This window comes from Pseudorca crassidens, chromosome 9, assembly GCF_039906515.1.
Source record: "Pseudorca crassidens isolate mPseCra1 chromosome 9, mPseCra1.hap1, whole genome shotgun sequence".
Lineage (NCBI taxonomy): Eukaryota > Metazoa > Chordata > Mammalia > Artiodactyla > Delphinidae > Pseudorca > Pseudorca crassidens.
This window is the reverse complement of record NC_090304.1, coordinates 2,825,914-2,840,640: the sequence shown is the minus strand read 5'-3', so window position 1 is coordinate 2,840,640 and position 14,727 is coordinate 2,825,914. Positions and strand designations below refer to the sequence as shown.

Genomic DNA, 14,727 nt, shown 5'->3' with positions numbered 1-14,727 from the left:
CCACTAATTAGCTACAGATGATACCTCCCTCCTGAATATTTCAGTATCCAGCTCCTAAAAACAAGGACATTCTTCTACTTTACCAAAATAGAATGAGCACACGCTGGAAATTTAACATCCATTCCATGCTATTGTCTAATATATTACCCATATTCAGCTTCCTGCAGTTGTCCCAGTCATGTTGTTTGTTGCTCATTGAAAACACCCAGGATCCAATCGGGGAACCACACTGTGCATTGAGCTCGTCAGCCTGCCTTCATCTACACCACTGCCCCAGCAGTACTTTCTAGTTCGTTTCATTGTTTCTTTTCCGTCCTTGACAATTTTGAAGAGTCAAGGCTGGCTTTTCACAGCAAGTCTCTTGATTGGGTTTGGCTGTTGTCCTTGCTTTTAGGTTATGCATTGTGGGGCAGGATGATATGCTACCCAGATGTCGTATCTTCACGCATCCTAGCAGGAGGCAACATGCTGTCACTTTGTCCCTTTGTTGATGGTAAGTTTGATCGTGTGGTTCAGGTGGTATCCGCCAAAGGTCTCCATTTTTCCTTTCATGATTAACGCGTAAGCTGTGGAGTGATACTTTGAGGCTGTAAATACACTGCTCACAGATAACCCTCGGTCCAATTATCTAGCATTTAATGATGACTCTTGCCTGAACCAAACTACTGGATGCAAAAAGGGTGATCTAACTTCCTCAACCTTTCAATATTTATTTGTTGGCATTTTTCTGTAAAGAATTTCCCTCTCTTAATTTTTTGTCAGAATGGACGAATAGATTTTTTGCTCATTGAGTTACGATCCTGTACTGTCATTTACTTTTTTTTAAAGTTCCCATATTGTCCCATACTTGGCCAGTGGGAACCCCTCCAAACTGATTCTTCCTTTTCAAATAACACGTTCCCATCATTTTTGGAGAACGTCCTTATTTTCTGCTCCAACCAGACATTGGAGGATTTGCTCCTTCCCTGCCCAAAGCCTAGAATCAGCCATGGTTGGCAGGAGATATTTGAGCATACTGGAAAGAACTGAGGTATTTCTAGCAATGAAAACTGCCCCAAAGGGTCGAAGTGAGGATTAAATGAACATATAAACATTTTTGTGGTTTTCTGAAATTTCCAAATGGAAGCTCATGAACAAGCATTACTTTATAAACAGGATACACGTTTGTCTGAAATGTGAAAACGTGTACAGTACGTATGGCAGAGGCAGCATTGCAAACCAGTAGAAAAGGATGGCCTATTCCATCAACGATGGTCAGCCAGCTACTTATTCACAAGGGGAAAAAAATGAATTCCTACCCTAAGGGGACTAAAGGGTGAAATGTGAAAACAAAACCTGAAAAACTGCTGGTAGTGAATAGGTTCAAATGCTTCAGAGAGGAAATTGGGTAACATTTAGTAGAGTTGCACGTGTGCATATCCTACGCCTGGCGAGCGAGGCGCAGGTAAGTGCAGCTCCAGGGGAAACTGGCAACGGTAGGCGACGTAGAGAAACTAGCTGCCCTCACACGGGATGCATTACAGGAATGAAAATAGCAGTGCGCGTGTGTGCTGGCACAGAGCTGCTAACTTAAATGAACGGATGAAGTGGGCTTTATTCCTACAGTGCAGTGACAAATGCAGAAATAACCAAAAGAACGTAATTAATATCACGGGGGGAAATAAAGTTGCACAAGCGTATTAAGATGCAGTTTGCGGGGAGGTATGGGGGCACGCGGGCGGGCCGGCCCCTCTCCACCTGCGCTCCAGGACTTGGCGACCGTCCCACCTGCCCGGTCAGAGTCGGGGCGGCGCGGGCGGGGGTAGCGCGCTGGCACCCTTGCCGAGCACTCGCGGCTCCGCGGGCCTCCCTCCTGCGCAGGCGCGGCGGAGAGCTCGGCGGGCGGGGCGGGGCGGGGCGGGGCGGGGCGGGGCGAGGGCGGGGAGATCGCGGCGGGGCCTGACGCTGGGGCTCTGCTGTCCTGTCCCTGCAGGGCCTGGCGGGACGGGACGGGGCAACCCGGAAGGACACAAGCCGCGGCCGCCTGTCTCCCTAGGACAGAAAGACCCACCGTCCGGCCGGCCTTTTGCCCAGGAGACTGCAGCCAGGATGGGCCGGAAGGTGACCGTAGCCACCTGCGCGCTCAACCAGTGGGCCCTGGACTTCGAGGGCAATTTGCAAAGGATTTTAAAGAGTGAGTCTAGGGGCGGCGTGGGGCAGAGGGGCGAAGGTCCATTCTGGCCGCCAGGCTTGCTGTGACGCACACGCAGCCTTGCTCTGGAGAAACTCTAGGCCGTTGGCATGGGGACAGATAAGATAAGCTATCTTATGACCACGCCTTTGCCCGTAAGTGCCCGGGTCCTCCTCATGAATGGGGGTGCGGAGTGGGTTACAGTGCCTGGGGACACGTGGTATGTACGCGTGGTAAGAAAAGTCTGGCCGTGGAGGTGGAGATGGGAGGGCTGGGGTGAACCTGTCCTCAAATATCTTTGGGGTCGCATGTGACATTTCTAGAGCTGAAACCGACCCAAAGAGGGAAGTGGAATAGGGGTGAGACCCCCAGCTTAGAGACTAGGTGTGGTCGTTGTGTGTGTGTGACGGGGGTCCCCATACAGTTGTCACCTGCACCGGCTCACCTTTGAAAGCGCAAGTTTGCACTGTTGACATCTACACCTGAAGTGGGGCTGCCCTGGGCGACCCTACAGGCTCGGCCGCCTCAGACTGGCTGTCCTCAGCTGGTTACTGCAGCAGAGTTGCCAACCGCAGTAAAAACAGAATGATTCAGGTGAGGGCACCTTAGCACCCATGTGCCTCGGACCTTCATCCTTTTTGTTTTTTTCGATCTCAACCTGCTTTCATCTCATCAGAGCTCAGAGCAAATCTAGTTGGAGTGAAGAGAGGCAGTCTCGGTGGCCAGAGCTGAGTCTCCACTTGGCCAGCCTTTCCTCCCCGGCCTGCTGCTCAAACCCAGAGGCGGCTGGTACCTGCTGCTGGTGCCTTTGGGTCCCGTCTTCTCCCTACACAGGGTGTTCTGCATCTGCTGGTTAATAAACTACCAGTGTGTGACTCCCCCCTCGCCCCGCCCTGCTCCTTCTTGGTGCTGAGGGTCAGCCCTGCAGGCCCTGCCTGTGTCTCTCATTTCCTGCAGGTGTCAGCAGGGTCTGGGAGATGCCCTTTTGTTTTTTACGACACCTATGGCAGCGAGACAGTTGGATCTGCCTTTGGACCCGTTGTGGGTGCTGAAATTGCCCCTCTTTCTCTCTCTCTGTACATGTAGGTATTGAAATTGCCAAGCACAAAGGAGCAAGATACAGGCTTGGACCAGAACTGGAAATATGGTGAGAGCAGAACACACAGAAACCCCAGGGTGGGCAGGTAGAGGCGTCTATATCAGCTCGCCTCCGCCGAAAGTGCAAGGAAGGAGGTGGCGGGCCTTGAGAACTGCGGACATGCAGGCCCATCTAGGAGACCATCAGAAGCCCGTGAGTGTGCGTGCTTGGCACACTTGAACAAGAGCAGGCCCAGCAAGGCTGGGTGATCCCAGGTTCCTATGTCGGGTAACACAGGAGCTCGTAGAGAGGCAGACTTTTCCCAGTCCGGGGCTGATGTCAAAGCTGGCTGGACGTCTGGCATTGCATTGGTGTTTGATATCACATGTGGCCTGGGAGGTACGGAAGTGACAGCCTCTGAGGCAGGAGTCTGTCCTGAGAGGAAAGGGCATCCCAGGTCTGGAGCCCGTTTTCATCTAAGAATCAGGCTCTCCCCCTTATCAGAACCAGAGGCCGAGAGGAATGCTTTTCAAGGCATTAAGGGTGGCAAAGGCCAGTTGGGGGGTTTGTGTTCACGTGTGCAAAGTTTGCTCGGCGTTGGCAACATCACTTCCGGGCCATGCGTAGTGGGAAGGACCTTGTGAAGATTTAAAAGTGGTTTACAGAGAATTCCCTGGCAGTCCAGCGGTTAGTACTTCACGCTGTCATTGCCGGGGGTCGGGGTTCCATCCCTGGTTGGGGACCTAAAATCCCACAAGCCATGCGGTGTGGAAATAAGACAAAGTGAAGTGAAATAAGATAAAATAGTAAATAAATAAAACAACATAAAATAGTACTTCACAAATTCTGTACATTTCGTTACTGGGACTCCCAGACTGAGAAATTACTCTCCACCCACTTCCCCTGTTAGGACCTCATTGAGCATTGTATTAGTTTTTTCTGGAGCTGCTGTAACAAAGTTTCACAAACTGGATGGTTTAAAACGGCAGGAATTTATTCTCTCACAGTTCAGGAGGCCCGAAGTCCCAAATCAAGGTGTCAGCAAGGCCCTGCTTCCTCCAGGGGATGGTCCTTCCTGCCCCTTCAAGCTTCTGGTTCCCAGTTCTTTGTCTTGTGGCCGCATCCCTCCAGCCCCAGCCCCGTCTCTTCTCCATGGCTTTTCCTCCTTCTGTTTCATGTAAGGACACTTGTCACTGGCTTTAGGGCCAGGGTCATCTCATCTCCAGATCTTTCACTTACATCTCTAAAGACACTTTTTCCAAATGACGTCACATCCACAGCTTCTGGAGGTTAAGGCATGGACACATCTTTTTGGGGGACACCATTCAGCCCCCTACAAGCTTCCGTATCTATAGCAAGAAACTCAGGAGTAGCTGTGTGAGTGGCATTCGAATGATTATTCATGGTCCCTTTGCCCGAGGAATGTTTTTCTCTGGGTCCAGCTTTGTTTCTTTCGCATCCCTTTCTTGTAGATTAGTGGGATTTGGGCTACATTGAAGGTTAAAAAAAAAAAAAATCCAAGAGCAGACACTTTTTGACATGAGAGAGAATTTCTCATTGTAACTGACAACTTTGAGAAGTGGATGGGGCCCAGTCCATGAATTTCCAATAAAGAGCATCGTTTTGGGGGTTTTTTTTGTAGCAGTGATTCCAAGTCTGGCTGCACAATAGAATCTCCTGGGAAGCTTTATAAAGATACCAAGGGGCTTCCCTGGTGGCGCAGTGGTTGGGACTCCGTCTGCCGATGCAGGGGACGCGGGTTCGTGCCCCGGTCCGGGAAGATCCCACATGCTGCGGAGTGGCTGGGCCTGTGAGCCATGGCCACTGAGCCTGCGCGTCCGGAGCCTGCGCTCCCCAACGGGAGAGGCCACAGCAGTGAGAGGCCCGCGTACCGCAAAAAAAAAAGAAAAAAAAAAAAGATACCAAGGCCTGGGTTGCACCCCTGCATGTTCTGACTCCTAGGCCCCTAGGCCCCTGCCCCACCCCTGCCCCCGGGCCCACCCGGTGTGTCTCAGGGGTTCACTGTCCTGCTCCCTCCCTCTGCAGTGGCTACGGTTGTTGGGATCATTATTACGAGTCGGACACCCTCCTGCATTCGCTCCAGGTCCTGGCTGCCCTTCTGGAATCTCCAGTCACTCAGGATATCATCTGTGATGTGGGAATGTAAGTGCTGGCGTGAGCTTGGGGAAAGGCCGGCTTGGAAAGAGGCAAGTTCAAGGGCGTCGTATGTCTGGAGCCATCCTAACATCAGGGAGGTGGAATCTGCACATTTCAAAGATACAGAAGGCCTCTTGTGGAGAAGTGGGCTTTGTTCCCTCTCTAGCCCTGCAGGTACCAACTCCCCCAGCGGAGGCCGCTCCTGGGAGATTTTTTTTTGTATGTTCTTCCAGATGCTACTGTGCATGTGGGAGCACGCTTTGCACAGCTGGGAGCACAGGGTCTCCCTTTCACATGTATAGCTCTTTCTTTACTTAACGGTAAGTCTTGGGATGGTTCCACATCACTCCATATCGACATGCTGACCATATGGTTCCAGGGGGTGTAGGTATATATAGCTTTCATAGCTGTAGGTCCATAGGTGTAGGTTCCTCCATGTGGTATAGGTCCATGTGGTATATAGGTCCATAGGTGTAGGTTCCATAAGTGTAGGTCCGTATGGTGTACGTTCCCTAGATGCAGGTTCCGTAAGTATAGACGTACATGATGTAGGTTCCATAGCTGTAGGCCCGCGTGGTGTACAGGCAGACCTTGGAGACCTTGCAAGTTTGGTTCCAGACCACTGCAGCAAAGCCAAATATGGCAATAAAGTGAGTCACAAAGCTTTTGCTTTCCCAGTGTGTATAAAAGTTACATTTACATTATACTGTAGTCTATGAAGTGTGCAATGTTATGTCTAAAAATATACGTACTTACGTTACTTACAAAATACTTTATTGATAAAAAATGCTAACCATCGTCTGAACCTTCAGGGAGTTGTAATCTTTTTCCTGGGGGAGTGTTTGAAATATTGCGAGAATTACCAAAATGTGACACAGACTGGAAGTGAGGAGAAGCTGTTGGAAAAATGGCGCCAGTACACTTGCTCAATGCAGGGTTGCCACAGACCTGCAATTAAAAAAAAAAAAAAAAAAGCAGTACCTGCAAACCACAGTAAAGCAAGTGCGATAAGACGAGGTCTGCCTGTAGGTCCATAGCGTGTAGTTTCCACGGGTGCAGGTCACGTGGGTAGGGCTCTGGCCTAGGACTGTTGTTGAGCGTGTCTGTGATGTGCTTTGCGTAACCAGAGCCCACTGGCGGGCCTCTATGTTGTTTCTGTTTGCATCCTTCACCCTGTGTCACGTGGTGTGGATGTGGCCGAGTTTGCTTTCTTTTCCTCGGCCCTGCACGTGGGCTGCACTGCCTTTTCAACCTGCTGCGACATCTGTGTGGTAGGTCTCTTTTGAACAGTGAACAGATGAGATTTTTAACCCCGTTTGTTCGCATTTACTATCATTCTTGACACACGGACCATGTTTGTGTCCTCTTTTGCTGCTGTGTGACAGAGTACCACAGATGCGACACACAGAACCACACAAATCTGTTGCCTTGTGGGTGTGGAGCTCAGAAGTCTGAAACGGGTCAGCAGGGCTGGGCTTCTGGAGGCTGTTGGGGGAGCATCGGTTTCCTTGGAAGAGTCCAGCTCAGGAGGCCCGCCCGCATCCCTTGGCTCGTGGCCCCTCCCCCTCCCTCCCTCTTCAAAGCCAGCGATCATATCACTGCAACCCCTGCTTCCACTGCCACGTGCCCTCCAACTGTCCCTCCTCCCTCACAGAAGGACCCTTGTGGTTATGATGAGGGCCCCAGAGAGTCCGGGAGAATCTCCCATCTCAGGGTCTGTAACTTTGTTATATCGGCGAGGTACCCTTTGCCGCATGAGGTGACATGCTTGCACGTCCTAGGAATAGGGATGGGGACATCATTGGGGGCCTTTACGCAGCCCACCACATGGACTGATTCTGGCCACTTTATTTTATTTTATTTTATTTTACATCTTTATTGGAGTATAATTGCTTTACAATGGTGTGTTAGTTTCTGCTTTATAACAAAGTGAATCAGTTATACATATACATATGTTCCCATATCTCCTCCCTCTTGCGTCTCCCTCCCTCCCACCCTCCCTATCCCACCCCTCTAGGTGGTCACAAAGCACCGAGCTGATCTCCCTGTGCTAAGCGGCTGCTTCCCACTAGCTATCTATTTTACGTTTGGTAGTGTATATATGTCCATGCCTCTCTCTCGTTTTGTCACAGCTTACCCTTCCCCCTCCCCATATCCTCAAGTCCGTTCTCTAGTAGGTCTGTGTCTGTATTCCTGTCTTACCCCTAGGTTCTTCATGACTTTTTTTTTTTCTTAAATTCCATATATATGTGTTAGCATACGGTGTTTGTCTTTCTCTTTCTGACTTACTTCACTCTGTATGACAGACTCTAGGTCCATCCACCTCATTACAAATAGCTCAATTTCGTTTCTTTTTATGCCTGAGTAATATTCTATTGTATATATGTGCCACATCTTCTTTATCCATTCATCCGATGATGGACACTTAGGTTGTTTCCATCTCCTGGCTATTGTAAACAGAGCTGCAATGAACATTGTGGTACATGACTCTTTTTGAATTATGGTTTTCTCAGGGTATATGCCCAGTAGTGGGATTGCTGGGTGGTATGGTAGTTCTATTTGTAGTTTTTTAAGGAACCTCCATACTGTTCTCCATAGTGGCTGTACCAATTCACATTCCCACCTCTGGCCACTTTATTAAATGTCCTAGTCATCATGGCTTTTTCTTTTTTGTTTTTCCTGTTGTGTTTTGTGTGTTTTCTTTGTTCCACTTTCCTCTACTGGCCTTGAACTTATAATCCGATTATAATTTTTCTGCTTTTTGTCCTCGAAGTGCTAACAGTCATATTTAAAGATATTTTTCTTTGGAAATCCAGCATTTATCTGGATCTGTAAGCACCACTGAAGAAAACAACCGTCATACCATGATGTCATGGATATTCTCCGTCTGAAATTGTCTTTACAAATTATCCTCCAGGAAAAAGGTGCTGAGCCTCCTTCCTGCCCTGTTTCTGAAGGCGTATTATCCTTAGCTGATCACAAAGGGCTAGCTCAAAATAAAGAAAACTTAAAAAACAAAATAGAATCTTAAAACGCACAATAACTTTTTTTTAAAAAAAAGATCTTATTTGTTTGTTTTCATGACTGAGGAAGGTGAACTCTCTTGTTTGTTTTTGGCCGTTTGCGACACTTGTTCTTTAGCGTACAGTTGAAGTGTCTAATTTATTTTAAGAGTTCTTTATGTGTGAATAATATCAACCCATCCCCACATACGATAAAAATACTTTTACTTGTATGTTGTTTGCTGTTTAACTTTATGCGTTGAGCTTTCAATTTTCTGTTTGTTTTTGTTCAAGAGGCTTACTCCAATTGGAAATCGGATATTCACTGAGGGTCTCTGTTTTGTTTAAAATATAAGTTTACCTCCTGCCTTGAACACATTTTTTTTTTTTTTAGTTTATTTACTTATTTATTTATTTTTGGTTGCACTGGGTCTTCGTTGCTGCACGCGGGCTTTCCCCAGTTGCAGCAAGCAGGGGCTACCCTTCGTTGTGGAGCACGGGCTCCAGGTGCGTGGGCTTCAGTAGTTGTGGCTCACAGGCTCCAGAGCACAGCCTCAGTAGTTGTGGCGCACATGCTTAGTTGCTCCGCGGCATGTGGGATCCTCCCAGATCAGGCCCTGAACCCGCGTCCCCTGCATTGGCAGGCGGACTCCCAACCACTGCACCACCAGGGAAGCCCTTGAACACATTTTTGTATAAATGTGAACACAGGCAGGTTTTGGTTTGGCCTGGGGAGGATTAGAAACCACAGCGGTGGGAGTCCTTGCTGGTGGCATCCGTGTGTCGTGACCACAACTGGGGGCACCCCCGCCTGCATCCTGTCCTTCAGTCCCTCTGGGAGGAGGAACCCAGGGTAGAGAGACTTAGCCAGTGCAAAGCGGGATTGGGACCTGGCCACCTGATTTGATAGCGCACACTATTAATGGCTGGTTTTATTTCCCCCTCCATCACTCATGTCCCAGGGCATTTATTTATTTGCCTTATTAATTTTATCTGACAACCCATCGTCTTAGGTACCCCTTAAGGCCATCCTCCCGTGGTGCCTGATGCCTTCTGCCCTGAGCGCCTGCGCTCTCACCCTGAGCTGGGCTCCAGCACCTGGGCTTTGCCCAGCTCTGCCTTCTCTGCCATCTCTGCCCATCTCTGCCCAGCTGTGCCCCAGCTCTGCCCAACTCTTCCCAGCTCTGCCCCAGCTCTGCCCCATTTCTGCCCAGTTCCGCCTAGCTCTGCCCCAGCTCTGCCCCAGCTCTTCCCAGCTCTGCCCCATCTCTGCCCCATTTCTGCCCAGCTCCGCCTAGCTCTGCCCCACCTCTGCCCCGTCTCGACCCAGCTGTGCCCCAGTTCTGCCCCAGTCACTGGCCCCAGAGCACCCCAGCCTCTGGAGCTTTGATCCCCTCCCCTGCAGAGGAGGAGGGTACCAGGTGGTCCGGGAGGAGATGTAAACACAGTGTCTATCCTGAGAAGGGTCCAGACAGAGGGGTGAGTAGATCTGCTCAGGGCCCACCACTCCCCACCCCAGCCCCGGCCCCTCGGACCCGTTGCCCCTGCCCTGCAGCCTGCATTCTGGGGTGGGGGGTGTTCGGGTCAGGAGAGGTGCCGGGAGGGAGAATTGGGGAGGCACAGGGGCCAGTGCCTGAGGCCAGCAGGGGACGAAGAGGTGATGTGACAGCAGGGGTGTGAGAAGGGGAGGGAGGGAGCCGCTGGAAGGTCCGAGAACCTCCCAGGAGGAGAGGAAGAGCCCTGAGCGGGGAGGGACCTGGTGCTCTATTTAGGAGACTCTCCCATTTAGGGCCTACGCTGTGGCAGAAACACTTGGGCTTGTTGTTAACTTTGGCTTGAGAAAGCCACAGGGGGGCCTTCTGATTCTCACAAAGGACGGAGAAGCTTCACATCGAAGCAGACACACAGCTCTGCTCTTCGCCAGCAAGCGCGTGCGTCCCCTCTCTCCACAGGCCCAAGCAGACACATAGCTCTGCTCTTTGCCAGCAAGCGCGTGGTCCCCTCTCTCCACAGGCCCGTGATGCACCGAAACGTCCGCTACAACTGCAGGGTGATCTTTCTCAACAGGTAGGTGACCGCCGGGAGCAGTGACCTGCCTGCCTCCGCTGAGCTCTAGGGCCTGCGGGCACTCGTGCCGGTGCCCTGGGGCACGGGCCCTGGGGGCCCTGTGCAGGGAGGCTTCTTCTGTCACTACCTTAGTGGGGGCTGGGGTACCAGGCAGGTGACTCGAGTGGCACTGCTCCTGGTCACCACCACCACGGACACCTTCAGGTATTAGAAAGAGAGAGGCCACGGGGTTGGGTTTGGGGACACATGGCCCCACTGCTGGGAGGTCAGTCCAGGGAGAGAGGCCTTGTCATGTCCCCTCGCGCCCCTGCCGGGTCTTAGCTGCCCTGTGCCCGTCGACTGTCGGGGTGGACGGACCGGCAGCTGCTTCTCGGCAGGGGTCGTGTTCATCTCAGGCGTGGCCTTGTCCCCCTGCCTGTAGGAAGATCCTGCTCATCAGACCCAAAATGGCCTTGGCCAACGAAGGCAACTACCGAGAGCTGCGCTGGTTCACCCCGTGGTCCCGGAGCCGGTGAGTCGCTGCCCGATGCCGGGAGCCAGGTCTGTGACTGCTCCTCGAACGCTTGTGAAGCGTCTTCCTGCGCGTAGCTTGTGCAGGTCGTGGGGGAGATAGACAAGGATTCCGGGCAGAGTCCCTGCCCCGCAGTACCTGTCACTTAGCTATAGCTGCTTTGACCCTGCCGATCAATTTATAGCCCACTTATCAGAGACCACATGAGACTCTCAGTCATCAGTCACCCATCCTCCGTCATTATACATCTGATCCTGTATATCACGGTTTCCCAGCTCCAGCCCCATCGGTTTAGGCTGGATCCTTCTTGTCGTGGGGGTCTGTCCTAGGCATGGAAAGGTGTATAGCGGCATCCCTGGCCACCACCTGATAGACACGTCCATTTGTGACAATTTAAACTGTCTTCAGACATGGCCAAGTGTCCCCTGAGGACAGAATCCTCCCCAGTTGAGAACCCCTGCCCTATATTCTTCTTAGAGTTATTCCTGTCTGTTTATTGTTGCTGCTGTTACAAGTGGAATTTTATGTAGGAAAAGTTGAGATTTTGTGTGTTGCTTTTGTAATTGGCCACCTTACTACATTCTCTTATTGGGTCTAGTAGTTATTCTATTGATTTTCTTAGTTTGTTTTTTTTTTTAAGGTAGAAATTATATAATAGAAAACTAATTTTACTTCTTTCTAATATTTACATCCCTCAGTTCATTTTCGAAACTACTTTTCTTGGCCAGCGTTTCTAGAACAATATTCTAGATCATTTCTAGAACAAACGTCTTTGATAACAGGCATTTTTGTCTTTTTCCCAACTTGACTTGGAAAGCTCTTCCTGTTTCTGATTTGGTTTCAGATTTATATCCATCCTTAGTTATTTTTACTTTGGGGATTTAAAATTAATTGAGAATGGTTGTTGAATTTATCAAATTTCTTCTTAGCATATGTTGAGATGAACATGGTAAGTCTTTGCATGTCTTTATAAGCTCCAAATGGATGTGGAATGTTAAACTTTGTTTCCGTTTGCTAGTATCTATTCAGGATTTCCCTCTCTTCCCTAAATTTTTTTTTTTTTTTTTGCGGTACGCGGGCCTCTCACTGTTGTGGCCTCTCCCGTTGCGGAGCACAGGCTCCGGACGCCCAGGCTCAGCGGCCATGGCTCACGGGCCCAGCCGCTCCGCGGCATGTGGGATCTTCCCAGACAGGGGCACGAACCCATGTCCCCTGCATCGGCAGGCGGACTCTCAACCACTGCACCACCAGGGAAGCCCCTCTCTTCTCTAAATTTATATGCCAGTGTTATGTTAGTTAAAAACATTTTTTTTCTGTGCTCTGAATGCTTTAAATATTATAAAAATCATGTAATATCAAGTAATAATATGACAGAACTTCTCTTTACAGTTGGGAATGTTGTATCAAATAGTGTTTACTTTTACACTTTTTCAGTGAGGCATAAATAACATGCAATAAGATATGCAGATTTTAGGAGCTTTCTTTTTTGACCGTTGTGTGCATCTGTGCAATCACACCCTAAAGGAGATAGAGCCATGTCCACGGCACCCCTGCCCCTCTCCAGGTGATGCCCCCAGGGTTAGCCTTCTCCTTTCTTGGGTTTCATACACATGGAGTCACACCGTGTACATTCCTTTGGAAACGGTTTCTTTAGCTTAACATGATGCTTTTGAGATTCGTCCAATGGTTTGTTCCTTTATACATAGTACAAATAGTTTGCCCTTTTATATAATAATATGGTTTTGTAATTCATAAATAATTCTATAAGCTTGATAACAAAAAAGAAATACACAACCCGCCCCCCCCAATCTGCCCCGTCTCCGAGCCCTGCTCCCCATAGCTGTCCATTTCCATTTTCCATTTTTCTCCTTTCTCCTGTAGCCTCTGGGTTCCGCCTTGGTATTTCTTTCTTTTTTTTCTTTTTTTTTTAATTAATTTATTTTTTTGGCTGTGTTGGGTCTTCGTTTCTGTGCGAGGGCTTTCTCTAGTTGTGGCAAGCGGGGGCCACTCTTCATCACGATGCGTGGGCCTCTCACTATCATGGCCTCTCTCGTTGTGGAGCACAGGCTCCAGACGCGCAGGCTCAGTAGTTGTGGCTCACGGGCCTAGTTGCTCCGCGGCATGTGGGACCTTCCCAGACCAGGGCTCGAACCCGTGTCCCCTGCGTTAGCAGTCAGATTCTCAACCACTGCGCCACCAGGGAAGCCCCCGCCTTGGTATTTCTAACTCGTGCAAACATTGCCATTTCGTGGCCTCCTGCTCTGGAAGGACAGGACTTGGCACACAATTCAGCCCTCACTGTTAGTTTCTCTGACCTCCTCTTCCTAACATGGGCACTTCACAGTTCTCTGGTTAAGTTTGTTTAAAAAAACAAATATTCATCTGAGTGAATTTGGTGATCTAATTGGCTTTATTCAATGATTCAGGAACCGGGCAGCCTCCCGCTAGTAAATAGAAGGGGCTGTACACAATGGAAGGTTTTTATAGGCAGAAGAAGGACAGGACGAGAAGATATTAGCGAGAGAAAAGTTTCAGGCCAGGACTTCCTCTTTGATACGGAGGACACAGCAAGCAGGGTCTTTTTTTTTTTTTTTTTTTTTAGTTGATGTATAGTTGATTTACAATGTTGTGTTAATATCTGCTGTACAGCAAAGTGATTCTGTTTTATATATATACATTTTTTAAATACTCTTTTCCATTATGGTTTATCACAGGATATTGAATATAGTTCCCTGTGCTATACAGTAGGACCTTGTTGTTTATCCATTCTGTATGTAATAGTCTAATTTGCTAATCCCAAATCCCAATCCTTCCCTCCCCCTTGGCAATCACAAGTCTGTTCTGTATGTCTGTGAGTCTGTTTCTCTTTCGTAGGTAAGTTCACCTGTGTCATATTTTAGATTCCACATATAAGTGATATCACATGGTATTTGTCTCTCTCTGTCTGACTTACTTCACTTAGTACGATCATCTCTAGGTCCATCCATTTTGTTGCAGATGGCATTATTTCATTCTTTTTTAGGGCTGAGTAATACTCCATTGCATACATACACTACCTCTTCTTTATCCGTTCATCTGTCGATGGACATTTAGGTTGCTTCCATGTCTTGGCCCTTGTGAACAGTAACAGCAGGGTCTTCGTCGTGCAGAGCCTGCCTCCCCAGTGTGAGCAGGACGTCAGACTGACTGTTCTCAGAGGTTGAAACTGCAGTGAAGTCTTGGTTTCCTGTGTTGGTGCAGATGACTCCATTTTGGGCTTGCTGTTTCTCTCTAACCAGTCACAGCTCAGGGTTTCACGATCGGCCGATATCTGCGCTCACAGCTGAGCCGCAGATTGTGTTCTGAATCCATGTTTCTTCGCTCATTTCTCCTGCCTGGAGTCGACCAGTGTCAAGTTCCTTTGCTTTCAATCTCTGTTCTCGCCCAACACCCCTCCCACAGACAGACAGGCACTTCCTGCCCCAGTCTGCTTATTGTCCCCCAGGCTGGCTGCACAGCCGGCACCCCCTCCCTGTCACAGTTCTCTGGGACTTCTCTTCCCTCCTGGGTTTGCTCAGCCTCCTAGATGACTGTCTTCCCCTGTCAGCCGCTCATTTGCTGAAACTCAGCACCCAGTAGCTTTCTATGATTCTACCACCAGCAGGCAATGAACTCAGTGCTGATACTGTCTACCTGGAGGTAGTGTCTGACCCCACAGGTTCAGGGCTCAGCCCCACTGAACTGCCAGTCACAAGTCTGTTGC

The 14,727-nt window shown here is 49.4% G+C and overlaps 1 protein-coding gene across 1 annotated transcript in view; it reads left to right on the top strand.

The window, feature by feature from the left end:
- The first annotated feature begins 1,924 nt into the window (after positions 1-1,924).
- The window catches only part of NADSYN1 (NAD synthetase 1), a 33,713-nt gene continuing 20,910 nt past the window's right edge, over positions 1,925-14,727 (top strand). Inside the window, exons 1-5 of the mRNA XM_067747961.1 lie at positions 1,925-2,173; positions 3,257-3,317; positions 5,295-5,411; positions 10,421-10,474; positions 10,896-10,985. Coding sequence (XP_067604062.1) covers positions 2,089-2,173; positions 3,257-3,317; positions 5,295-5,411; positions 10,421-10,474; positions 10,896-10,985 — 407 coding nt within the window. The 5' untranslated portion in view covers positions 1,925-2,088. The remainder of the gene's footprint in view (positions 2,174-3,256; positions 3,318-5,294; positions 5,412-10,420; positions 10,475-10,895; positions 10,986-14,727) is intronic.